The 26227-nt window shown below is 39.4% G+C and overlaps 1 protein-coding gene across 7 annotated transcripts in view; it reads right to left on the reverse strand.

The window, feature by feature from the left end:
• scn5a (sodium voltage-gated channel alpha subunit 5) overlaps positions 1-26227 on the reverse strand; it is a 329714-nt gene that overhangs the window by 118498 nt on the left and 184989 nt on the right. For 5 of the 7 annotated variants that reach the window (XM_062957813.1, XM_062957812.1, XM_062957809.1 and 2 more), the window contains 5 exons: positions 21938-22117; positions 18210-18590; positions 9551-9686; positions 3859-4097; positions 2004-2177 (listed from right to left, as the gene is read on the reverse strand). In XM_062957813.1, the coding sequence (XP_062813883.1) occupies positions 2004-2177; positions 3859-4097; positions 9551-9686; positions 18210-18590; positions 21938-22117 (1110 nt within the window). The remainder of the gene's footprint in view (positions 1-2003; positions 2178-3858; positions 4098-9550; positions 9687-18209; positions 18591-21937; positions 22118-26227) is intronic. The other 2 variants (XM_062957815.1, XM_062957811.1) reach the window with 1 other exon arrangement.

Here is a 26227-nt window from a genome sequence, read left to right on the forward strand (position 1 = left end):
CTGCATAAATATGCCAAGACAAAATATACTCCTTAGAACAGTTTATATACATATATTTTCTTTCTGGAAGGAAACTCTATGTGATCTTTCATGTAATTTATTATAAAAAACAAATGCTACCCATCTTCATTCTTTCTTCTGTTTAGTTTGAAGCTGGCGGCCTATCATAGGTTTATTTATGTTTTATGCAAAGCTTGATATTTTCTTAGTCATTTCTTTATTGACACTACGGTTATCTGTTAATTGGCCCTGTTCCCTTTATGACAAAATTGTTGAACAAACAGAAATGCAAGATTTTTAAAGCTAATATTTAAAAAATGTTATGGACCACTTGGCATGCAATCTTGTAAGAAAGTTGCATACATATAAACTGATGATGGAACTGGGAGGACAGCACCTGAAAAAGATTTCATCAAGCCCTCTTTAATGCAGTCTATATGGAAGGACTGTACCACTTTGGCCATGAGGTAGAGACTCACAGGACAAATGCTTCCCAGCATCAAAACAAACAAATGAATACTTTCCTAGATGTAAAATAATAGAATTTGGGAGAAAATGGCCCAGGATTCTATCTGCCAACCTATTTTCCCTTGCAGATGATATATTCATTATTTAAGCCTATTGTCAATATTGTGTCCATTATGGCTGGAAAAAAAACTCTACTAGGCATGGTTTTGGCCCTCATCTCCATTGGAAAATTAGGAAAAAAGTTCGGAAAACAATTTACTATGTTGAGTAGAGTATCACTTCTGGTCACATTAGGTGAAGATGTGGCCCAACCACCAAGGAGGCGATGGGAACAAAATTGAGCATCCATGCAATCTTATTCCTAATTTGTGGTATCATCACCACCACCATCTTCATCATCTCAACAAAGGCATGATTGAAAGAGATGTCAAAGGAGGACAAGGGAATTATAAATGAGAAGAGAGTAGGAGATGGAGATGTGACTGAGAAGAAAACAACCCCAGAACCAGATGAATGTAGTCATGAGAAGTGCCAAAAATACTCCAAGCGAAGAAAGAGCAGCAGGATACGCACAACCCCTCCCACCAGCGAAATGCAATATTTCAGCTTTGCCCTAGTCTTTTCATTTTCAAACAGGTGACCCTGTCAGTTCTTCCCATATGGAAGAGAAATGAGTAATAAAGCCGTGGTTGTCGCCGGCATAGATTTTGTTGTGATGATGAAATTTATGGAAGAGAAGGGTATGGTTATTTACTCATCAAAATGAATATATATTATTATTCTCTCCAAGACAAGAAGTGTTATTCTTTGATATATCCATTGCTGGAGAGCATAAATAGGAGATTCTTATTGCATTCATGTATCAAGTCCTACTAGTGGTCTTTTCGATAGGCAAACAGTAACTCTGGGACCAAGTTATACATTTTGGTGCCTCAAATGTTATCCCTGTTTCCAGGTATATTTGACCTGCTGATTCCAAAAATGGCTCCAGTTTCCCTCTATCAGCCTTAGTATTTGAGGTACAGAACAATGCTATCTAGTATCTACCAGTCTTCATCTGCTTGCCATAGAAAATCACGATAATCTAAGATACTATATCTGATCCAGTCTATCCAATGCAATTTGCTGAATCTGTGCTGCAAATAACCCCAGGAACAGACCTATAAATCAAGACACCAAGATTTTTTTGTTGTTGTTAGGTTGTGTAATCCAGTAATCTTATTAATCTGATGTGATGGAAATGTAAGTAAAAAGAGAATGACTTCTGAAAGTTTCTGAATAATGCATTGGGATTGAAACGTAGTGTTGCTTATTTGGTAAGGTCAATTTCCATAAGCACAAGATCCCCTGACAATGCCATCTTCAACAGGTGAACATGTATGTGTGTGTTCTTGACCCCGCAATTGCTAACCGATTGAGAATGGTAGTGTTGGTTGATGCTGCACAAATTATAGTTCAACATTAGTGCAAAGATTTAATTGTATCTGCATCTCTGCATGAAAGATAGACAGACAATCAAAAAAAAAATAAGTTACCAGTCTGAAGGAGCGCAACACAGAGACATTTCCCATGCTGGAGAGACTCAGTTCCATCAGGCTGAGAGTAACAATTATACTGTCGAAAATGTTCCATCCTTGCTGGAAGTAGTAATAGGGATGGAGAGCTATGACTTTACAGATCATTTCAGTTGTAAAAATCCCAGTGAATATCTGTGAAAGGGAAGCGGGTAGTCATCTGTTAGCGGGTATATCATCATGAGCAGTTTCCCATATTTATAGGAACATAATATGTTCTGCAGAGTCAGAATAGATCGCCATCCAGACTCAATTTTTAAAAACCCCAAAGAAGGAGACTTCATTACACTCCAAAGCAGAGTATTCCATGGTTGAATAGCTTTAGGATTTCCCCTCTAATGTTTAAAGTGGAATCTCTTTTCTTGCAATTTGAATCCATTTCTCCATTTTGTCCTACTCTCTAGAGCAGCAGAAAATAAGCTTTCCCTCTTCTCAATGTGACATCCTTTTAAATATTTAAACCTGTCTCTCATGTCCCCTCTGAACTTTCTCTGTTCCAAGCTAAACACACCCAGCTCCTTTAACTGCTCCTCATAGAGATCAATGATTTTCAGACCTTTGATAAATTTGGACAACTTCCGACTTGTCCATTTCCTCCTTGAATTGTGGTGCCCAGAACCAGACCCAGTATTATTTCAAGGTGAGGTCCGTCCAAAGCAGAATAGTGAGACTATTGACTTCCCTCAATCACAACACTATACTGAGCCAACAATGTGTTGCAGCAGGATATTGGCCTGCATCAATAGGAATATAATGTCTAGATCCAGGGAAGTCATGCTCCCCTTCTATTCTGCCTTGGTCAGACCACACCTGGAATACTGTGTCCAATTCTGGGCACCACAATTGAAGGGAGATGTTGACAAGCTGGAAAGTGTCCAGAGGAGGGCAACTAAAATGATCAAGGGCCTGGAGAACAAGCCCTATGAGGATTGACTTTAAAAACTGGGCATGTTTAGTCTGCAGAAGAGAAGGCTGAGAGTAGACATGATGAGAGCCATGTATTAATATGTGAGGGGAAGTCACAGGGAGGAGGGAGCAAGCTTGTTTTCTGCTGTCCTGGAGACTAGGACGCAGAACAATGGCTTCAAACCATTCCACCTGAACATTAGGAAGAACTTCCTGACTGTGAGAGCTGTTCGGAAGTGGAACCCTCTGCCCCAGATTGTGGTGGAGGCTCCTTCTTTGGAGGCTTCCAAGCAGAGGCTGGATGGCCATCTGTCAAGGGTGCTTTGAATGTGATTTTCCTGCTTCTTGCAGGGGGTTGGACTGGATAGCCCATGCAGTCTCTTCCAACTCCGATTCTATAATTCTATACTATTGATGCAGCCTAGAATCACACTGGCTTTTTAAGTTGCCATATCACCCTATTGACCTATATTCAGTCTGCATTCTACTAAAATTCCGAGATCCCTTTCACATAGACTGTTTTCAAGCTAGAGGTCACCCATCTTATATCTGTGCATTTTATTGTTGTTACCTAAATGTAATACAGGCAGTTCCTGAGTCACAAACATCTGACTTACAAATGACTCATAGTTAAGAATGGAGGTGAGACAATAGGAAGTGAGAGAAATCTACCCCTTAGGTGAGTTAACTCCTCTGGTGAATTAACTTTTCTCACAATTTGGTGTCATCTGCAAATCGGATAGGTATGCTTTCTATTCCATTGCCATCTCAAATTCAGCTTAGTTCTACCAAAATTGTTAGGACCCTGATGAAACTGGACTGCTGAGCTAATGGACCCTTTGTCTGGTCCATTAAGGGAATCATTTTCCCTCCTGCATCAATGCACTGACATCGCAAAGAGTCTCCTTACCAGGTTGCCAATGTTGAGCACATCCTCGAATTCTTTGGTCATCTTGTAATGATCCATGGCCATGAAGAGAGTGTTCATCACGATGCAGAGGGTGATTGTCAGGTCGCTGAATGGATCCATGATGATATACTTGATTTTTTCCTTGATCAACAGCCACATCGGGCAGCATTCCCAAATGAGGAACCTCAGGGCAAAATGATTCCAGCAGGGAGGACACTTCTGTTGGGATTCCTCAAGCTCTAAGAAAGAAGGAGCAAAGCACACACGACATGCAGGTCAGCCAATGCCGCAGGCAAGGAATGAAATTGACTCCTTCATGGCACCTTTAAACAGTCGCCAGAAAGGAGAACTATGTCTTCAGACACATTTGTGTACTTTAGCCAGATACTGATGTCGTTAGTGCCAATCTGGATTTACAAAGCGGTGAGACATTGTGGGATGATAATATAACATTAGCAAAATATAGTAATTACTCAGTACAATTACAGGAACATTTTCTATGCATAAAACAGCACTGCCAGAAATGCAGGACTTCCATACCTCACAACCTCTGAGGATGCCTGCCATAGATGTGGGTGAAATGTCAGAAGAGAATGCTTCTGCAACATGGCCATACAGTCCAGAAAATGCACAACAACCACTTTCAGAAATGCATTGGGAGCGGGGATATGCAAATACACACACAAACACACACACACACAACATGAAGTATATACACACATACAGTGTGTGTGTGTCTGTATAAATCCACAATGTAAAACACTAACTTTCCTCAAAAAGCTCACATGCATCTTTATTTCTTGTTTCACACTTTTTTTCTCAACCAAAAATGTTGTTGGCAGAATTTTGCAATTTTGTATGCAAAAGTTGTGGGAAATCAGGCATTTTGAATATATAAGAGATCCAGAAAAAGGATGTGTTTAGTGTAAAAGTGTTTTTTGCATCTATACTTTTAATTTTGCACAACCAAAAGTTATATGAATTTCTGAAGAGAATATTTCCCTAAGACAGGCAAGCAAGCTGTGCAACAAAATATTTGTTTTATCCATTAGCAAGGAGGAGTAGGGAATTATTTGTCTTTTCATGTGAAGGAAAAATAGGCAAATATTTACATCCCTGCAAATGGTAATGGGGTATAAGCAAGAAAAATCCCCAACTCAGCTCAGATGGTGTGGCCATTAGATCTGTAAACTGAAGTGACAACAACACAAAAAGCAAAAAAACAAAAAACAAAAACAAGCCAGACTTGGGTCTAAATCGGCGGTGGGAATCATATGGCCATCTAGATGTTGTTGTACTACAACTCCCAGCAGGGCTATGTCCCTCAAAGTGCCAAGTGTTGTAGTGTAATAACATTTACAAGGACTCACAATTCCCAGTCCTAGCTTAAATCCCATACCCTCCAATTATGGGTGTATCTACACCAGGCATGGACAAACTTTGGCCCTCCAGGTGTTTTGGACTTCAACTGGTAGGCTGTTAAGAATTGTGAGAGTTGGAGTCCAAAACACCTGGATGCAAGAAGTTTATTTTTATTTATTTATTTACAGCATTTATATTCCGCCCTTCTCACCCCGAAGGGGACTCAGGGCGGATCACATTACACATATAGGCAAACATTCAATGCCTTTTTAACACAGGACAAAGAGAAACAACATAGCTCCGAGTGGGCCTCGAACTTCTGACCTCCTGGTCAGTGATTCATTGCAGTTAATTGCACTGGCTTGCTCTCCCGTCTGCGCCACAGCCTCGTTTGCCCATGCCTGCTCTAACAGTTTGTTTGTTGTGTTCTTCCTCCTTTTGCCATCTTAACATACTCTGATGTTGTTCAGTCACACACATTCCAGTTTCCATCTCTGAAATGGAGAGTATGAACTCCTGTTGAATGATTTTAATTTAGAGTAGACCCAGTGAAACAATTCTCAAACAGTTAACCAGCGGACAAGTAGATCCCATTCCTTCCATGGGTTTGTTTTAGATTTCTTCTCACAATAGGATTCAGGTCTGTAATTCCTTGCAAGCAAAACTAGCATGCAGGCTTATCCAAATGACCTTGTTTCCTGCCGCTTGGCCAACCCCGGCAGCAGTATAACATGGTAAAGAACTGCATCAGCTATATGTCTCTTTCTTACACGCTTCCCTTTCTGAAACCCATGGCAGTCATGACAGTCATAGTTAAAGGTGACCCATGCAGAAACAGTTGGGCCACTGCCATCTTTTGCTTCTTCAGGAAGCAACACCGAATGGCACGTGGGCTGTCTTTTCTCTCCCACCCGCCCCCATGGAAGTCTTTGAACACAGGAAGGTCACTGTTGTTCATAGCAGAATCTGGTGGGGGGGGGGGGGGAATCATATTTTTGAACGACAGCTTCCAGAAGCATCCAGCCAGCATGACCAATGGAAGGAAGATTATGAGAGTTGTAGAGTTTTGAATCATCTATATTTAATTCTGCAGTTCAAAACCATTGGTTTAAATGAGGAGCAGGAACTATCAGCCCCTTCAATATTGAAGGCATGTCCAAAAATTTGGCAAAAATAGTTTTTTGTCATCTTACTTTTTCAACTGTTTTTAAATCGTTCCTGTTTCTCTCTCCACCTTCCTTCTTAGGGTGGTTCTACACTGCCATATAATCCACTTTCTGAATCCAGATTATCTGCTTTGAACTGGATTACATGAGTCTATGCTGCCATATAATCCAGTTCAAAGCGGATAATCTGAATTAAGAAACTGGATTATATGTTAGCATAGACGGGGCCTTAGTCCTCATCTTACTTCAATGGCTACAAATTGTGTTCAAAGGGCAAAAGCAGCTTGAACTCAGTTCCCTGGAGGAAGAAAGAGAAAAGGGATAGCAAACCTGTATTTCCCTGTAAGATCAGGCAAAAGCAAACTGCTGCGGCCTCTCCAACATTGTTTGCTCTCCTACATTAATAACTTTTTCCATCCTCACCAAACTTTGATGTTGTTTGGCCACATTTGCCTCACTTCTCTTCTATAAAATGTTGGCTGGTATCCTAGAATTTGAATTTTTGAACTCGCTTCTACTTTTCAAGAAGGAAAAAAAAGCTCTCTGCAAATAGAAGTTGAGTAAAAGGCTGGGCTACAACAGTTCCCCAATGTGTACTTTTCTTTTGTTTGCAGCCAATTTGTTTTTATGGAGGGTAAAATTCAAAGGCATTATTCTGCCGCTTGCGCTTTGAAATGCTGCTTTCCACTTTAACCCTCTCAACTTCCCGCACACATCTCTGTAACCTCAAATGTGAAATGTCGAGGAAAAGCAGAAGTCTCATCTCTTTTATCAAACCCCATTCTATAGATGCTTTATTGTTGCAAATCTCTATTTATACACATCCTGAATGCTTAATAGCATTTGAGTTGAAAGCATTCATCATCTATTAGATCACTTTAAACTATAGTTAAACTCTGCTACCTAAATAATTACTCTTGTTGGGCAGGTAAGAATGGAGGACAGAAGAACTACATTTCAACCAAAAAATCCATGAATCTTGAAAAAGAACTAAGGAAGAATATTCTGAAACAGTACAACCCTGCATCAGGGCTGTGCAATTTTTTTGTTGGTCGTCGTAAGTCGGATCAAATTTGTTAAATTCATACTTAGGACGCGAATCAAAACTTGCACAATACTTTTTCATTTGAATTTTGTAAACCTCAGAAACCTCCCAAAGTCAGTTTTATTTTCAGTGCAAGCAAGCAAAGTAATACCTCTAGTAAGTAAATCTCTGTGGTGGGCTGGGAAGAAATCCCTAAATTGAAGTTTTATTGCTTAATATTAGAGACATTCAATGAGATAGCTGTTGTGGCTTTTTTTTTTAAAAGGAATGTTTTTGTCAAAACTTTTAAAAAATTCTATGAAATTAGTAAATGTATTAATATTTCTGAAAGTTGGGGGGAATGATCCCCTCTTGTCTTATGTCATTGTATAGAAAATGCAAGGAGATAGCTCCTATAGTTTTTTAAAATGTTGTTTATAAAAATTTCCCAAAACACCATGCATAAGTGAAACGTTCTGAAACTTGATGGGCTAATGTGTTCTACCATTGTAGCAAGTTTCATCCCAATAGCTGTAAAAATGAGTGAGAAAGGAGCTCCTGAAGTTTCCCCACTTGCACAATTACTATAACGAAAAAGTAATGAATTTTTGTTACTTTTGTTATACAGTAGAGTCTCACTTATCCAACACTCGCTTATCCAACGTTCTGGATTATCCAACGCATTTTTTGAGTCAATGTTTTCAATACATCATGATATTTTGGTGCTAAATTCGTAAATACAGTAATTATTACATAGCATTACTGCGTATTGAACTACTTTTTCTGTCAAATTTGTTGTATAACATGATGCTTTGGTGCTTAATTTGTAAAATCATAACCTAATTTGATGTTTAATAGGCTTTTCCTTGATCCCTCCTTATTATCCAACATATTCGCTTATCCAACATTCTGCCGGCCCGTTTAGCTTGGATAAGTGAGACTCTACTGTAGTTACAAAATTTTCACTAATGATACTTTAGAAACACTTTAGAAATGAAACACCGGCATCCCCTAATTTTGTAATGAGTTTTGAAACTTTTTTTTTTATCGATTGCACAGCTCTATCTTGTATATTATTATTATTATTTGAAACACAACAAGATGAGTCCATAGCAGACACTCTGCTGGCTGTTGAATTGGATCACACGTCGGACACTTCCCAGGTGTCTAGGACTGTGTGATGTATTGGCGAATAATGTGTGCAGATCCCAGTAAGGTGGCCTTCTGCAGCTGGCAGGTGGTCATTTTGTCAGAGCCGATTGTGTTTAAATGCAGGCCAAGGTCTTTAGGCACTGCACCCAGTGTGCCAATCACCACTGGGACCACCTTGACTGGCTTGTGCCAGAGTCTTTGCAATTCGATCTTTAAATCCTCATATCATGTCAGTTTTTTGTTTCTCTTCAATCCTGCTGTCACCTGGGATTGCAACATCAACAATCCATACTTTGTTTTTATTATTATTATTATTATTATTATTATTATTATTATTATTATTATTATTTCTTACACTCATCTCTTCGTGGCTCAAGGCAGGTTACAACATAGTTAAAACACAAACATATTATAAAAATGAGACAAAGACAAAACTGAGCTCAGACCCCATGCCCACCAGAATTTCGCAAATAACAACTAGCACATGTGTGATCAAGCAATGTTACAGTGTGGCTAAGATGGACTCTAACCATTGTCTACCTGCTTGCTATAACTCTTTTATTCTATAACATGCCTTCCACATAGGCCAATAGGCTGTTAGGAATTGTGGGAATTGAAGTCCAAAACACTTGGAGGGCTAAAGTTTGGCCATGCCTGCTCTAGGTCCTCCTCAACAATTCTATAATCATCTCCATATAATTTAATTTAGTTAATATTGTATCTTTAGAAATCTCTAGGTCCTCCAATCTATGACTCTGTAGACAAGTTCTACTGAAAAACCAGAGAATTGTGCTGGAGAAACTAAAGATTCCTAGAAATCTCCAAGTCCCCCAGCAGAACTCTGTGGTCAACTTCTGGCCAACTTCTGGAAGACCCAAAGTTTCCTACAGCGGCCATATTAATCAAATCCATTAATAATCAAAATTGTGGAGGCTGACTGTACTTTGAGAATGCTCTTTGTTCGTTGACTTAAGATGAAATATCTTACCTTCCATGGCACTAGTGATGATACTGACGGCGCTCACCGCTCGCTGCCTTTGAAAATGTTCCTCAGGCTGATCTACCGAAATGCGCTGGGGTGTCAAAAACTGCTTCTTGATGACTTCTTCAGATGGCGATGTCTGCTGGAACAAAGACATCCAGTGAATAACACACATACACGATTCACTTGGAACCAATGTTTTCTCAACTTGGCATCTTCACTCCCAGATGTCTTGGAATGCCGCTCTGTTACCCGCAGCCAGGATGGTCCTTCTGGCTGTGGATGATGGGGACTGTAGTCCTACACATCTCAACTGGATTGTAGAAGTCTATCTTAAATCAGTGTTCTGTTTAAAAACTTTTCAAGAGTGTAGGTGCTTCTAGTCATTTTTGTTGTAATCATGAGCAAAAACATGATCTTTAATTCAGACAAATGGCAAGTAGCATGGCTAGTGGCCATAAAACAGGTCCATGTCTCCCATGGGTTGGTTCTGTCACTCCTTGGTATAGTAACATCTATTTAAGGAGCATCCACCCAACAGACCCACAAGATACTTTGCAGTTTTAGGAAAAGACAATATGTTGGCCCTTGCGCCTCAATTCTATGTACAGATCGGAGAGGCGAAGAAAAATGACTCCAGTCTTGTCAGAGAGAGTTTTTTCTTAATATCTGAATACAGTTGATTAGTTTCCATAGAGAATAGAAAAGTACGGGCCTGAAGATGCTGTTAGATTGCAAGTCCCAGCATTCCTGGCCATTGCCTCTACTAGCCTGAGATGTTGAGCATTAGATGATTCTGACCCAGGTTTTAGGCAAAGATGAAAAACTCTCTTATTCCAAAAGTTCATTGGAGCTACGTACATACAATCTCTTTCTGTCTCAGTCTGGGCCGACTGCAAATGTTTCCCACTTGAATTGCTCCGATCCCATGGACCCCACAAATAGATTGTGCTACAATTGACATGTAAATGAAGATCTATAGCGCTATCAAATTCATCTGCCTTTGGAGAGTTGTGGTTTTTAAAGTGAAGATAAGCTGCATTTTAATAGCTGCTTTGGCAGCAGTTGCAAGCTGGAGGTGGTAAAAGATTTTGAGACCAGGGAGCGTTTTGTACAAATAGCAACAATCCTTCTGTATTTTTATGTACTGCTTGGTGTAAATATACTTGGTAAACACAGATACAGTGTTAAAAGAAAAGGCTCGGAAAAAAGCCGATAAGATTTTCTTTAAAAGCTCAGAAAAATCAGGCTCATTATGAGTCAAGCCAGGTACTCAACTCAAAGCTTTATTCACTAATGAAGCTTTAATTTGCCATGTAAATCAAGAAGACTTTAAGGCATTAATAGTGGCTTAGGCAGACCACAATGTAATGACAACTGCATCTAACACAAGCTCTTTTATATGTACTGACTTCAGGTGGGCAGGATTACATTGCAATATGTTCTACTTCTGTGTTCTTTCTGCAAAGCTGGCTTATTGGCTAAGGAGTCCCAGGAAGGCTTTGAGAAATGTTGACAACCTTTTCCAACTCTTCCTGCTTGAAGTTATTTCGAACCTTGGTCTACAACTTTTCACAGAATTCAGAAACAGTTCTTGCCCCAAGTTTTGTTTAGCTTCCCAGTGCACCCTTGGTTTGGTTCTAGGACCTTCAATGGATACCAAAATCCATGGATGTTCTTCCCATTAAATACAAGGTGTAGCAAAATGGTGTCCTGTGGATGGTTGACTACATGGATAAAGAACTGAGCCTACAAATTACAGAGTTCTATCTACTAGGTTTGCAAATTGCCAAGAATTAGTAGCATGGAAGATAAGGTTCTGGCTACAAGTAGTTTTAGCTTGAGAGGCACTCCTTTGCCCAACCACAATGTTTTATTATTCAATGTTCCATGTTTTGTTTTATGTTTAATATAGAAAGTTATGTTTTTAATTTTATTTTAGTTGTTAAGTCATAATATGCTTTTATATGTTGGGTTGTCAATTTTTCTAATTATGGGTGTATTGTTGTTGGTTTTGCACATTGAATATTTGCCTTTTATGTTTGAAATCTGCCCTGAGTCCCTCCGGGGAGATAGAGCAGAATATAAATAAAGTTTACCATTATTATTATTATTATTATTATTATTATTATTATTATTATTATTATTATTATTATGCCCAGCTTGCCCAACCATAGAGCCAGGAAAGCTCACCACTCAGGATCCTGCTAAAAAGCAAGGCCATTACTCAAGAAAACCATATCTGGAATACATTCTATCAGCAGAGAGCAAAAACATCCATCAGAAGACACCTCCAGCAAGAAAAGCAAGAAAGCCACTTGATTGACACACAGCCCACAACTGACACACTGCATGGGAGTTTCCATAAGGTAGTGCATTATGCACCAATGTATATATAGTACCACTATATTTGCCCATCTTCCAAATAATTATGTTGGCTTTGCTTGCAGAGAACACAGCACTAAGTTGCTAGGGAAAACTGCTTATGGGTTAACATTGCATAGCATGTGTTCCATGTATGGTTGCAATCATAGACCCTCCCACAGCGCATGCTGAACATTGTCATCTACCAGTTTTGGCAAGCTTGAAATCATAGCTTTCCACACCTGATGCCCATTAATGTTTTTGAATGACACATGGATACCAACAGGTGTGACAAGGGCAGGAACAAATCAGTGATGGACAAATGTTGAGTTCTTACAGAGAAGATGTTCCTATCACTGCAGGCAGTTTTTCACAATGCAAAATAAGGATGGCTGACCATTTCATTTGATCATAGATTAGATTTTCACAGGCTGAACAGCTTGGGTGTAGGCTCAATGCTACCCAAACATATGCATATCTAGAGAGGAACTATGAAGATCTATCACATTAGTCTTACCAGCAGATAGGAAAAAAGAACAAATCTACCATACAATGTTCCAGGACTTTTCCAAAAATGGTTCCTGGGTTGTGGTAGTGGTGGTGATGATGGTGGTTCTTCATCATCATCATCATCATCATCATCATTATTGGCACAACGACATAGTATGACACAGCAAACAAGAAAGATATGCTGGATTTCATATCACAGAATCACAAGTCGAACACTTCCCAAGCGTTTAGGACTGTGTGATGTATTATTATTATTATTATTATTATTATTATTATTATTATTATTATTATTTTGCATTTGAATCAGTTTGTGTTGGTTCATTTTTAAAAAATTCACAGGGCCAGAAAAATCATACCTTTCATTGGAGCGAACACAATAGTTCATATCTAGGGAAGCATCTAAAATGAATGCCGTTTGACACCACCTTGACTGCCATGGCTTAATGCTATGGAATCAAAAGAGCTGAGGTTTATAATATCTTTAGCATTGAGCAATGGCAGTTAAAGTGGTGTCAAATGGCATTCAGCCTACAGTGTAGAGTCAGCCTAGAACAAGTCTACGAGGAATGTGTCCTTGCTGGCATCAGACGAGAAATAATACATGGCTGTTGTTGTTGAGTTTGTAAGAAAATCTGCACAGAAAATAATTTTGCAGTAGCTGCTCTGGCTTGCATGTTGTAAGGCTCCTGGTGGATTTGTAGCAGTGTTCCTCATTGGTCCACTTTGCCCACAAGAGCCTATATATGTGCTAAGAACTTCACCAAGAATAATTTCTGAGTGTGTGCCATGAAGATCAGAAACATTGGTGCATACTTCTGAAGAAATGGAAATAGCATTGACATAGGGTTCCCAACAGTCAGGAAATCCAATTGGGATGAATAATAGACAAATGAGAATGTTGTGCAGTTTTCCCCCAGCATTTGAACATCCCCAAAAAGGTTTTGAGAAAATTTTCTGTGATTTTTGTATTCATTTTTGTACAGAAAAAAATGTTTTGTGCACAAAAAATACTATTTCCATTGGACAAAACACTTTTTGTGCAAAACAACATGCAGCATAATTCTCGTGCAACATGTTCTGATTACTTAACAGACTCATGAGAAATATCCTCCAACATTTCACAGATGAAAACTAGGACTAGACTGAGCCATGTCAGAATGTAGCCACAAAAGAACAAGGAAAATAGAGGCCAAAATAGAATGTCTAGTAGCCACAAAATAATATTTAATAATAATAATAATAATAATAATAATAAAACTTTATTTATACCCCGCCACCATCTCCCCAACGGGGACTCGGGGCGGCTAACATGGGGCCATGACCATGCTTCATGACCAAAACTGTGTTTCCAAGTCCAAAAAAAAAAATCTAGGTCCATAGGATAGTGCTATGAACTGGTGCAACAGACATTATCTTGTGAAGTGTAGGGAGAGCCTAATTCTTAGCACCCACATCCATAGGTTTCAAATGTTGCTCTTTTTTTTTGGACTACAGTTCTTAAAATCTTCCAGTTACTGTATATACTCGAGTATAAGCCTAGTTTTTTAGCCCTTTTTTAAGACTGAAAAAGCTCCTCTCGGCTTATATTCGGGTGAGGGTCCTGGTTGGCTTATATTTGGGTCAGCTTATAACTGAAAATATATGATACATCTATTACTTTTCTCTATTATTATTAGTATTATTACATTTATTATTTTTCTCTATTATTGTTGCTACTATTACATTTATTTTTCTCTATTTTTATTATTATTAATACATTTATTATTTCACTCTGATCTTATTATTATTGGATTTATTATTTTACTCTATTTATTATTACCTGTATTATTTTCCTGTATTTATTATTATTATATGTATTATTTTACTCTATTATTATTAAAAAGGATACATAAGCACATTTACATTGAAGAAGATGAGAATAATGATTTGATCAGAGTTGGACAGTCTTATCTTAAATTTGAGCTTTATATAAATATTCAAAAACATTTAACCTAATGATGCCTCAATTAATGTAATTTTATTGGTATCTATTTTTATTTCTGAAATTTACCACCCTCGGCTTATACTAGGGTCAATGTTTTCCCAGGTTTTCCGTGGTAAAATTAGGTGCCTCGGCTTATATTCAGGTCGGCTTATACTCGAGTATATACGGTAGTTTTGCCACACTGGCTTGGAGATTCTTAAATATGTAGCTCCACAATGTTCCAAGCTTTGCTTACATCATGCTACCCTTTCCCAGGATCCTTTTGAATGGCTCTATGACTTTTAAATGACGGAAGACATGAGCAGCATAAACACAGCCTTTGAATAATTTTTTAAAGCCTTAAGCACCATTCATGGGTAGATTCAACACAACAATTTGGTACGATTATTTGCATCCTTGTTCTAAAAATGGGCTTTGCATATATCAGGGCCCAGGCTTGCCACCAATTAATTGCTAGCCTATTTTGCATGGCTTCCACTGATGGGATTCCAAGGCTAATCTGCAGATGGGAAAGCCTCCTTCCCGCTGCATTGCCGAAGTGAGCATCTGTTGCCATAGCACCTCGGAGAGATTTCCTAGACGACCACAGAAGTGCCAAGAGAGCTTCCCACCAACTGCCCACTGCAGTTAAATTTCAAGAGACATTTAAAGCGGGGAGAAGCCCAAGTGATGGTTTCAGGACCCACAATATGCAACAGCAGGAAAATCCCCACTAGCTTCCATGAGATTTAGACCAATACATCTCTTTGTTGAAAGGCTGAGTGTTCTCGTCTCCTGCCAACTGAAGTGGGAGATGAGTGCACCACTTGCAGGTCTGAGGAACAACACCAGTAAATGAGCAACACAAAGAGCTGTTACTGCCACCGCTAAGTGGAAAAACCACATTAATGAATGAAGAAATTAAAGACAACTCATAAGAAGCACTCTTCAAAAGAGAGAATGTACGGTCCTTGAGCAGGGCTGTAGAACATAAGGGATTGATCTACTGCTCAAATCAAGCCTAGACGGATACTTGTGTCGTGGTTTGTGGGAGTTACAATCCAGTAATGCTGGAGGCCTGCATATGTATAGGAGTATAGGAGGAACCTGTGGTACAGGACAGTCATATTAGCTGGGAGATCCTGAAAAACTAACCCAGAAAAGTAACTTTTTCAAAGTTCTGCTGATGCCGGTAGTCCATTTGACCACAACCGTCATTGCACGGTGTTAGAACTCTAGGTCTAAATCCAATCGCTAATTCCAAATGAATCAATTCCCTATTTATGTAAGTTCCATTGAGTCAATAGGTCTACTTTAATTGTGTCAAAAATCTTGATTCAACGTGCAAAGGGAATGTGTAGAATCACTGAGACTAAAGCCTGGGCTGTGGCGCAGGCTGGTGGGCAGCCTGCTGCAATAAATCACTCTGACCATGAGGTCATGAGTTCAAGGCCAGCCCGTGGTGGGGTGAGCTAAAAAATCAACTAAAAAATAAAAAATAGCTCCTGCTCGTTGCTGACCTAGCAACCCGAAAGATAGTTGCATCTATCAGGTAGGAAATAAGGTACCACTTATAAAGTGGGGAGGAAAATTTAACTAATTTACGATGTTGGAATGAGGAAGTGCCATCACAGTGGATGATGAAGCAGCTGCTCCCCCCTGTGGCCAGAATCGAACATCCCCTCAGGAGAAGGTTAAATTGCCTCTGTGTCTGTCTCTGTCTCGGTTCTATGTGTATATGGGCATTGATTGTTTGCCCTATATGTATATAATGTGATCCGTCCTGAGTCCCCTTTGGGGTGAGAAGGGTGAAATATAAATACTGCAAATAAATAAATAAATAAATAAATCTCTACTGCCATATAATGCAGTTTCAAACTGCATTATATGCTCAGTGCAGACTCATATAATGCAGTTTAACTGTACAGAATGGCATTATATGGGTCTGCACTAACCATATAACCCAGTTTCAAACAATGTAATGGAGGTGTAGATGGGGCCTAGGTCTTACATTCCATGCAGATTCAATGTCTTAATGTTTAAGTCAATAGTGATGCTGGATGGAGGCGTGAAGAGCTCCATTTTATTGAACATCAAATTACAGATAGACCTCCTCACTTGCAAGTGTACCTTCTCTGGATGTGAATAATATGCTTTCCCTAGAAATCTCTAGGTCCTCCATTGGGACTCAGTGGTCAAGATCTGCCATTGAGTTGCACTGGAAAAATCTAGAGATTCGTGGAGTGGTCTTGGATACAAAAGGTTTTTTTATTTGCATTTTTCCACTTCCATGGGGTTTTGCACCCTTAGCTGCAACAAATGTGGAGCTATAAGTAAGAGTACATGTACAAAAGGGTCCTTTTCCATTTTAGTCTTGACAGAAATGATGCCCAATCTAACTTTTTCATAAAAAAGCAATAATTCCCAACTCCATAAAATATTAATATTATAAAGAAAATGGTTTTGAATTTTTTGAAAAAATCAAAGAACATATGTTTTCACATCATTTGAATTATTTCCACGGGATTACGTAAAATGTGGCAATTTTAAAGAAATGTATATGTACGCAAGTACCAGTGGTAGCATCATGTTCCCTTTTATCTTGCGTACTCTCCAAAGGTGTTTCTTTCACAATGACATAGAAATCATTATCCCACTGTCACCTCCACCTTTTGAAAAGTTACAAGGAACAAAGGATCTGTGAAATTGCTCTGTACCAGAAAACAGCCACTGAACATCTAAGAGACAGGAGCAGAGGCAAAAACAGCAGCCCAGAATCAGAGCCAGACAAACAAGGCTGGTCAAGGGGGCAATATCAAAGGTGTGTCTACACTGTAGAATTAATGCAGTTTGACACCACTTTAATTGCTATGGCTCAATGCTATGGATCTCGGGTTTGTAGTTTGGTGAGGCACCAGCATTCTTCGGCAGAGAAAGCTAAAGACCTTGTAGAACTATAATTCTGGTTGACTTGGTGGATAATAATGGTCTGAATCATTTTGGCTAGTTCCAACTAGAACAGGGGTCCCCAAACTACGGCCCGGGGGCCGGATGCGGCCCATCGAACGCATTTATCCGGTCCCCAGGGCACAAAGGGCAGAAGGGGGCTGGGCTAAATGGCCCAAGGGGTCTCTCCTCTTACAACCCTCATTATTATTATTATTATTATTATTATTATTATTATTATTATTATTATTATTATTATTATTAAAATTGAGGCTGGGTGGCCATCTGTCAGGGATGCTTTTGCTTGTGCTTTTGGTGCACAAAGGCAGAAGGAGTTGGACTCAATGGCCCAAGGGGTCTCTTCCAACCCTCTTTTATATTATTATTATTAAAATTGAGGCTGGGTGGCCATCTGTCAGGGTTGCTTTTCTTGTGCTTTGGGTGCACAAAGGCAGAAGAAGTTGGACTCAGTGGCCCAAGGGCTCTCTTCCAACCCTCTTTGTTGTTGTTATTGTTGTTGTTGTTGTTGTTGTTGTTGTTGTTGTTGTTAACATCAAGGCTGTATTTGTTCCCGTTTTGTTTGTTTTTTTAACTTCAAAATGAGGCATGTGCAGAGTACATAGGAATTTGTTCATAGTTTTTTTAAAAAAACAAAACAAAACTCTAGTCCAGCCCTCCAACGGTCTGAGGGACCGTGGACTGGCCCCGTTTAAAAAGTTTGGAGACCCCTGAACTAGAAGATACATATTAAATGCTTAGTTGACTTGGAAGTCAATACATATGTAAATCTAACTAGTTCAATGGATCAACCCTAGTTGGGTTACTAATATGATTCAAGACATAGAGAATCCCAATGCAAGGCAAAAATAAAAGCAAACCTACTGTTTCATCGGTTCCAGGTTTGTCCATAGTAACCGGTGGCAACAGCACATCTGTTGGAGTCGTTGGGTCTGGGCTTCCTCCGCCTCCAATCAGTGAAACCACACCATTGCAATCCACGGAGCTGTTCCTCTTGCCATTGTGAGTGTAGTTTGGGGAACTATGGCTTGCTTGACTCTGCACACTCAGCCGCCTTCCGTTCCTTGGAACCAGCAAGGACCCACGTTGGCTCTCACTCTCCCCCACGGTGCTAATGTCGTCGTCTGCAAAATCCGCCTCCGAGCCAATGTCCCTGCTGCGCAACCGGAAGCTGAAGACACTTCCATGGCTGGCCTTGCGCTTCACGGAATTTTCCATTGAGCCAGAAGTAAATCCTAGGACAGTCTTGAAGGGCCCATAGAGGGTGTGGAAAGAAAGTCAGGAATGAGTGGGGAAAGAAGTAAAATTTTACAGATCTACCCACTTTGTGGAGAATGTGTAACTCTAGCATCATATTTTTAAATCATAATAATTCTGGTTAACATTTTTTGAACCCAGTTATTGCCTTTAGAGATGACTAAGTTGAGATTGTCATACTTCAGACATACCATAATAAAACATGACTCATAGGAAAACGAGTAGAGCTTTAACATCCATGATCCTAAAAATTAAACATACGTTGGAAGTATTTGGTTGGTAGAGATCTCCTATACGGTATTGAATCCCCTTCCAAATATTGGGTTCCTTATATCCTTAGTTTCTTAGATACTCAGTCTCTCTCCAGCTTCACACCTGATACACAACACAAGTACTGAATCAATGAAATGTGATACTACAGAGAGACCCAAGGCTGGCAAGAGACACAAGGATCTATGAAATGCTTTTCAAAAAATGGATTTTGCAATACAGTAGAGTCTCACTTATCCAACGTAAACGGGCTGGCAGAACGTTGGATAAGCGAATATGTTGCATAATAAGGAGAGATTAAGGAAAAGCCCATTAAACATCAAATTAAGCTATGATTTTACGAATCAAGCACCAAAACATCATGTTATACAACAAATTTGACAGAAAAAGTAGTTCAATACACAGTAATGCTATGTAGTAATTACTGTATTTATGAATTTAGCACCAAAATATCATGATATATTGAAAACATTGACTACAAAAATGCGTTGGATAATCCAGAACGTTGGATAAGCGAGTGTTGGATAAGTGAGACTCTACTGTATCTGTGGAATGCCAGGAATCCAAGCTTACTCTTCAGCACAAATCCATGCCTCTCACCATTCCACAGACTTTGTAAAAAAAAGTATTTCTTTGTCATTGCAATATGGTTGTATACAACCTATTGTATAGCATAGTATCTGCTTTGGGTCACTATACCTCAAAATCCCCAAAATGATAAGTTTCATATTTTTTCCAGTATTACACATTTTTGAGATTTTGAGAATGGAGAAGCACCTAGGAACTTCTGGCTGTCCTTCAGCAGCTGACACAAAGACATTGTATAAGGAGAAGCAGAATACCTCCTTATACAAACTTTGAAAGCACCTAGCAGTTATGTCATTGTAAACTGTCTATAGGATTCTGGCCAAAAATGACAGAGAAAGATAAGGAAATATTTCTAATTGTGAATGGGCAAACAATCTGGTTTCTGTGAACTGATAATTGGAGTTGACTCTTCTCATCAGTGTAATTAGGGGAGCAAAGAGGTCAGGATTTATCTGGACTAAGACAACTTGGCTTCAATTCCTTCTGAAAGGTGCCGAACACCCTTTTGCACAGAAAATGTATCATAAGATTGGCCTTTCTCCTTGCCATGTTCTTTGTACATGACAAATGCATGAATGCGAGATGAAAAGAGGACTCATCCGCTGAAGGAACACATCGAGGAAAGTGTTGCTTCACTCTGCATTCATTCTGACACTTTCTATTTAGTGTGCCAAAATCGATTCCGACCACAGCAGCTCACTCTGCTGTTTTGGCATGAACAATCTTGTAATTAGCAAGGCAAGGCAGTCAATTAAACAGGAGGGAAGTCTCTCCTGCCCCCACCTCTCTCGTGAAACCCAGAAAGAAACCAAACAAAACAAATCAATTCCTTTGTCACGCATACAAAGGAATCATTCTGGGTGCATAGTGGTGTATGTGACTTTTGTCATTTATTGATCATGTCTGTGTCTCTCCTTTGCAGACTTTTAGTGTGACAACTGTGATTGGCACTAACAATTAAGGATGCTGAGATTTTACATAGACTGCCTTTGTTAATCTGACAGTTTTGAGAAGCTCTGGGTTGGCACGTCTGGGGAAAGAAGTGGGCAATAGGGAACAGGGGGATTAATACAGCTTCTTGCTCAGTATTTTTTGTGGGGCTGAGTAATCATTCATAAATGCGTGGCAGCTCATTCTTCTTTTGTACGTGTCATCCACAGGTTCCTTCTGTGGGATTGTGGATATGAACACCGGAAACTCTTCATACTGAGTCAGACTAATGTTTAATCAGGACTAGCCCTGTCTTCTGTTCCAAAGGGCAGGAACAATTCAAAGAAAGGCTTTTCCCATTCTCAACAGACAAATTAGTGGTCCTCCTACTGTACATCTGATATGTTTGTCAGCATGGTCTTTTGGAAAACTGGACTCAAAGCTTTGAATATAGGATGGATCATCATTCACTGTCCTTTACAGAAGGGACCAAGAGGAAGGAAACAAATGACATTTATCCACAATATGTTCAACATGAAATCATGTCCTTATATTTCTCAACTGTGGCAACTGATGCATCGCATGTCAGCAGGGCAGTAAACATTTCCTTGGTTTAAAGGGGGTTTGCGAGGAGTGGGTTTGGGCTCAGCACCTCTAACAAGGATGGACTAAACCTCAGAGTGGATTCAACATCCATTCATGGAACCCATCAGGTGCTACTGCCTGTCAAAGTATATCGGCCTCCTCTCATAGAGGGAGATAACTCAACAAAAAGCAATAAAAACCAATAATAGAAACACTTCACCTGCTATCAGTTTTTGGGTTAGACTTTTAGAAGTAATATAGAAAGGTCTATAACATAGGTAAACATGGATAAATTCATGATTTCTGTAACTGTGGAATCATGCATTTGCTTATTTCCCATCTACAAAACCACAGAGTTAGAAAGAGACCAGAGGACGACAACCAGTGGGTATAAGAGGTAGGAATATCATTTTAAATCTGAGGTTGAGATCCTTTGTCCTTCCAGATGTTTCAGACTACAGCTCTCATTATCCTTAACCACTGCAATAAATTCCTGGAGGCTAAATAATAATCATAGCGGATTATCAAAGCAGATAATCCACATAATCTGCTAAATTGAGTCTACACTGCCATATAATCCAGTTCAAAGTAGATAATCATGACTTTATATGGCAGTATAGAAGGGACCTAAATCTCAACAAGTCTGGAGACTCAAAGAATGATGTATGATACAATTGACATAAATAAATAAAATGTAAAGTAACACCTTGTAAAAGACAAGGGCATCCTCTACAATCCAGACATTGATCTACAAAGACGGAACAGTTGTGTTTGAATTAATGTAACTGGGACCAAAACCTCCAAATATTTCGCAAAACATAGAATCTGGAGCTATTACGTTGGAGATTGGATTGATCCAAATAATCCAGCCTAGGATGGAAACCTTTCCTCATGTAGCAAGATTACTATTATTTTATGGAAATTGCATACACGTTTTCATTTCATTTTGGGCAAAGACTAACCATCCTTCGTTGGCCATCCTCTGATTCAGATTTCGGGCCCTTTTGATCTTCCCCGTCATCTTCCGCCCCTGAGGACTTTTTCCTTCTTCTCCTGCTCCTTCGTTCTTTGGAAATTTTTGATGCCAAAGGTGACATTTCGAATGAGCTGAGAGATATTGAATCGATTCCGCGAGCTAATGCCTGGGAGGGAAAAAGAAAAAAATGCAGCAGAGAATTTATGTTACTATCTTTAATTATGTATTTGATGGCCATGGATCTAGAATTACCCTTGTTTATTTTCATTTCATTCAAAGTTCCAAACAAATGGGATATCCCACCCCCAATCCAACATGTGTTGAAACTGAAAGAAGTCAAATGAATTACAAAAAGCCAGGAAATTTGTGAGCTTGAATGCTATCTGCATCCTTATTTCATTTGAATTCATTTGAAGTGGGGTTTTTACATCGTAGGTGGAGAACCATGTCTAAATAGGAAATTTCAAACTGGAAAGAGGAAGAGAAAATGTCCTCAACTTCCCATCATCATCTTTTTTACTAAAACAAATTTTGCATTAGGGCATCTCCTGATTCTAGTTATGTTCCTCTAACTCAGAAGATATCACTTACAGAAAGGAATTTCAGCAGGTGTTGCTTTTGATCTTGTGTGACAACCAACACCTGCTGATTTTCTCCTTTCCTCACAGTCATTCAAGGTATAGGAACCATCCTCAGTTTTCAGTCTGTTTTCACTCCCTGGTTACCTTCTCTTTCCCTGGGGCTCCTCTATCAATCACTTAGATTTTCTTCCAACTCAACACAGTCTTAACTATTACCCTCCTCTTGTCATCTGGTTAATTCTCTGATTAATTTCCTTTAAGTACTGGAACATTTTGACTTCTCTCTTCTCTCTAGCCCTCCATTTCGGATATTCAGATGGCCCTGCTATTAGAGAAGATACAGTCTATGTTGCACTCTAACACTGAAACACCTTTTTACCCAGCACCACACCAGTGCCCGGAAGTTCTATCTGAAAATGTTTATTGAAGAAAGCAGGTAAAAAGGAAAAAGGGATCAGCAGAATAGAAAATACAAAATAGCAGTAGTCCAAAAATGCCAAGGTACATAAAATCAAGAGAACCAAAATCCACAGCAGTACTTCAAACAGAATTCCATAAACAAGAAACAAGGTAAACCCTTCAAGGAAACAAAGGCATGAACCAGAACAGGAAACTTGAGAATACTTGAATAATGAACTTGAGAGCAGAGGCAGGAGAGCCATCCCTTATAACAACGTTGTCTCTGAAAGGCATGAGGCCAACATGCCTTTATTAATTTAAGCCCATCCAAGTAGACATGAGGTCATGCTAAATGCACCTAGGCCTGGGTTTCAAGGTCTTATCATGGATTCTCTTAGAGTGTCTAATTACTTAGTCTATTTTTCACTCCCTCTGTTCTCAAGCCTAATCTAGCTTCTACTGAAAACTACCCATCAGCCAAAGATTGTTTCTCAAGAAATATGGGTCTTTCACTTTCTCCTGTTGCTTGGGAACGAGTACAGGAATCCAAAACATTGGCCTCATTTGGCTGCAATTCCTTCCTAACACTGACAGACTCTTTACTTTGAAACCCATCAAATCCCTCATCCTCTGAAATGACAGAAAAATCAGAAAAAGGCTTATTAAAGATGAGAACTGGGCCAAAAAAATAATAATCCAGAATGTATATTGAAATGCCCTCTAGTTAAAAGCTGCTATTGTGAGAGAGGCAATAATAGGTTTTGACACCCCCCCCAAAAAAAAAAAATCAAGAGGATGATAAGAGTAACAATTGAAGGTGCAGCTCTATAAAGTTCTGCAGTAGCCCTTCAAGACTCATGGTCAGTTGTCGACTGTTCTGCAATAGGGATCAATATCCAGGCTGGGTTGGAAGGGGCACTGAAGAACAAAGTGGAAAACTCTAGAATCCCCCCCTAAATTAATCCACATTAATCCCCCCTAAAATACCTTGGAAGACCATGACTTTTCCCTCAGGGCATCAGTGGCCCATGTGTAGAAAATACATAGATGTCAAGCCACTCTCAACATCTTGCACTATTGTCATGTGCTAATTGGTGGCAAGTACAGAGAACGCCTGTTACAAATAAACGTTTGGCTTTTTATTATTACAATGATCATCTTCTTCAAAGATAGTCCCATGATTTAAGGAGGAGGAAATTAATGGCTTTTCATTCATTCTTTGCAGCCCACACCATTAGTTCGAGTTAATTAGCATTCTTTCCAGATTTGCTTTATTGATCTTCCAACTTCAAACAGCCATTAGTATCCCATTATTCAACAAGTGGAGTAATAGTGGAGAAGGGCAGGGGGGTCAGATGTTTAAACGCTGCCAATATTGTCCTTGTACAAATAAAACAACTCATCGACCATAAGCCAAGAGCATCAGGGCAGAGAGAGTAATACAATGGCTCTGATTAGCCCAAAAGGAAACTGCTGTCAACCGGTATGGGATCATTGGCCCATAATAACCATCACTGTCAATCAGCAAAATCAATTTCCTCGAGAGCAGGCATGGGTAAATTTCAACCCTCCAGGTGTTTTGGACTTCAACTCCCACAATTCCTAACAGCTGGTGGACCGTTAGGAATTGTGGAAGTTGAAGTCAAAAACACCTGGAAGGCCCAAGTTTGCCCATGCCTGCTCCAGAGCATGGGATCATTATTTTTGGACTACAAGTCCCCTTTTCCCCAGACAGCCTAGCCATGATTATGTTGGCTTAGGAATTCTGGCATTTGCAACACAAATGGTAATGTCGGCAAGCTTTGGCTGCCTATCTGGAAAACATTTCATGTCTGGAAGGGACAAATATTGCAAGAGTCAAAGTATGACTCTACCATTGAATATATGTATTGTACCACTATTTATTTATGAATGATTATGTGTTTTAACTATGCTGTCACCCGCCTCAAGCCATGAGGAGAGGCAGATAAGAAATAATAATAATAATAATCATCATCATCATCATAATCATCATCTTGTTGTGTTTCAAATTATTATTATTTTATTTTGTGATACGAAATCCAGCATATCTATCTTGTTTGCTGTGTCATAAAATAATAATAATAATAATAATAATAATAATAATAATAATAATAATAATTTGAAACACAACAAGATGAGTCCACAGCAGACACTCTGCTGGTTGTTGTATTGGATCACATGTCGGACACTTCCAAAGTATCTAGGACTGTGTGATGTATTGGTGAATAATGCGTGCAGATCCCAGTAAGGTGGCCTTCTGCAGCTGGCAAGTGGTAATTTTGTCAGTGCCAATTGTGTTTAAGTGCAGGCCAAGGTCTTTAGGCACTGCACCATGTGCCGATCACCACTGGGACCACCTTGACTGGCTTGTGCCAGAGTCTTTGTAATTCAATCTTTAAATCCTCATATCCTGTTAGCTTTTCCAGTTGTTTTTCTTCAATCCTGCTGTCACCTGGGATTGCAACACTGACAATCCATATTTTGTTTTTTATCATCATCATCATCATCATCATCATCAATCATTATTATTGACTGTATTGCTTTAGATTGCTGGTTTCTATACCAGCCTGCTCCAAAGATAAAACTAGTGATGGGACTGAAAAGCTGGAGAGAACTTTTATCTTTGAGGAAAGATGGTCTAAAATTTATTTGTGAGATGGAAATGTATCTTCCCTGGAAGCAAAGTGGTATACACCAGAACTGCATGGCTTCAGTCTGCTACCTCATTGTGGACAGTGGACAGCTTGGTGCAAAAAACACAAATTAAAAGAAAGGCTTGCCTCTGCCCTAATGTGATCTTTTTGGTCCACCTCAGCTAGTGGTTTCCTTCTGCACGATCACGGCTGAGTTTTTTTTCCTTCTCTGTTTCCAGATTCTGCTGTAATATTTTGATTATTTTTCTCTCTGTGCCCAACACACACCCTGAACTAGGCTTCAGATCCATTTCTAGCACCTCTTGGTGTTATCAGGCTTTTCCTGCCATGATTCCTCCAGATAACAGAGGCAGAGAGGCATGCTGCCCAGGTATGTGGAGGAGAAAAGTCCATCTTATCTGTGTATTATATATGTGGGTTGTTGTTGTTTTCAAAGCCCATGATTTGTGTTTATCACTCTGGATCCCTGATCACAGCAGGTTGTGTCACTTTGTGGGGTAAAAAATTATTATTATTTTGCATCAGCAGAAATAGCACAGGCTTTGCTGGGAGAGGCAGAGATTACACAGAAAGCAGAATCTCATGGTTGGGAACTTTGCCTTCACCGCAATGTTTGGACAC

This window comes from Anolis carolinensis, chromosome 6 (genome assembly GCF_035594765.1).
Source record: "Anolis carolinensis isolate JA03-04 chromosome 6, rAnoCar3.1.pri, whole genome shotgun sequence".
NCBI lineage: Eukaryota > Metazoa > Chordata > Lepidosauria > Squamata > Dactyloidae > Anolis > Anolis carolinensis.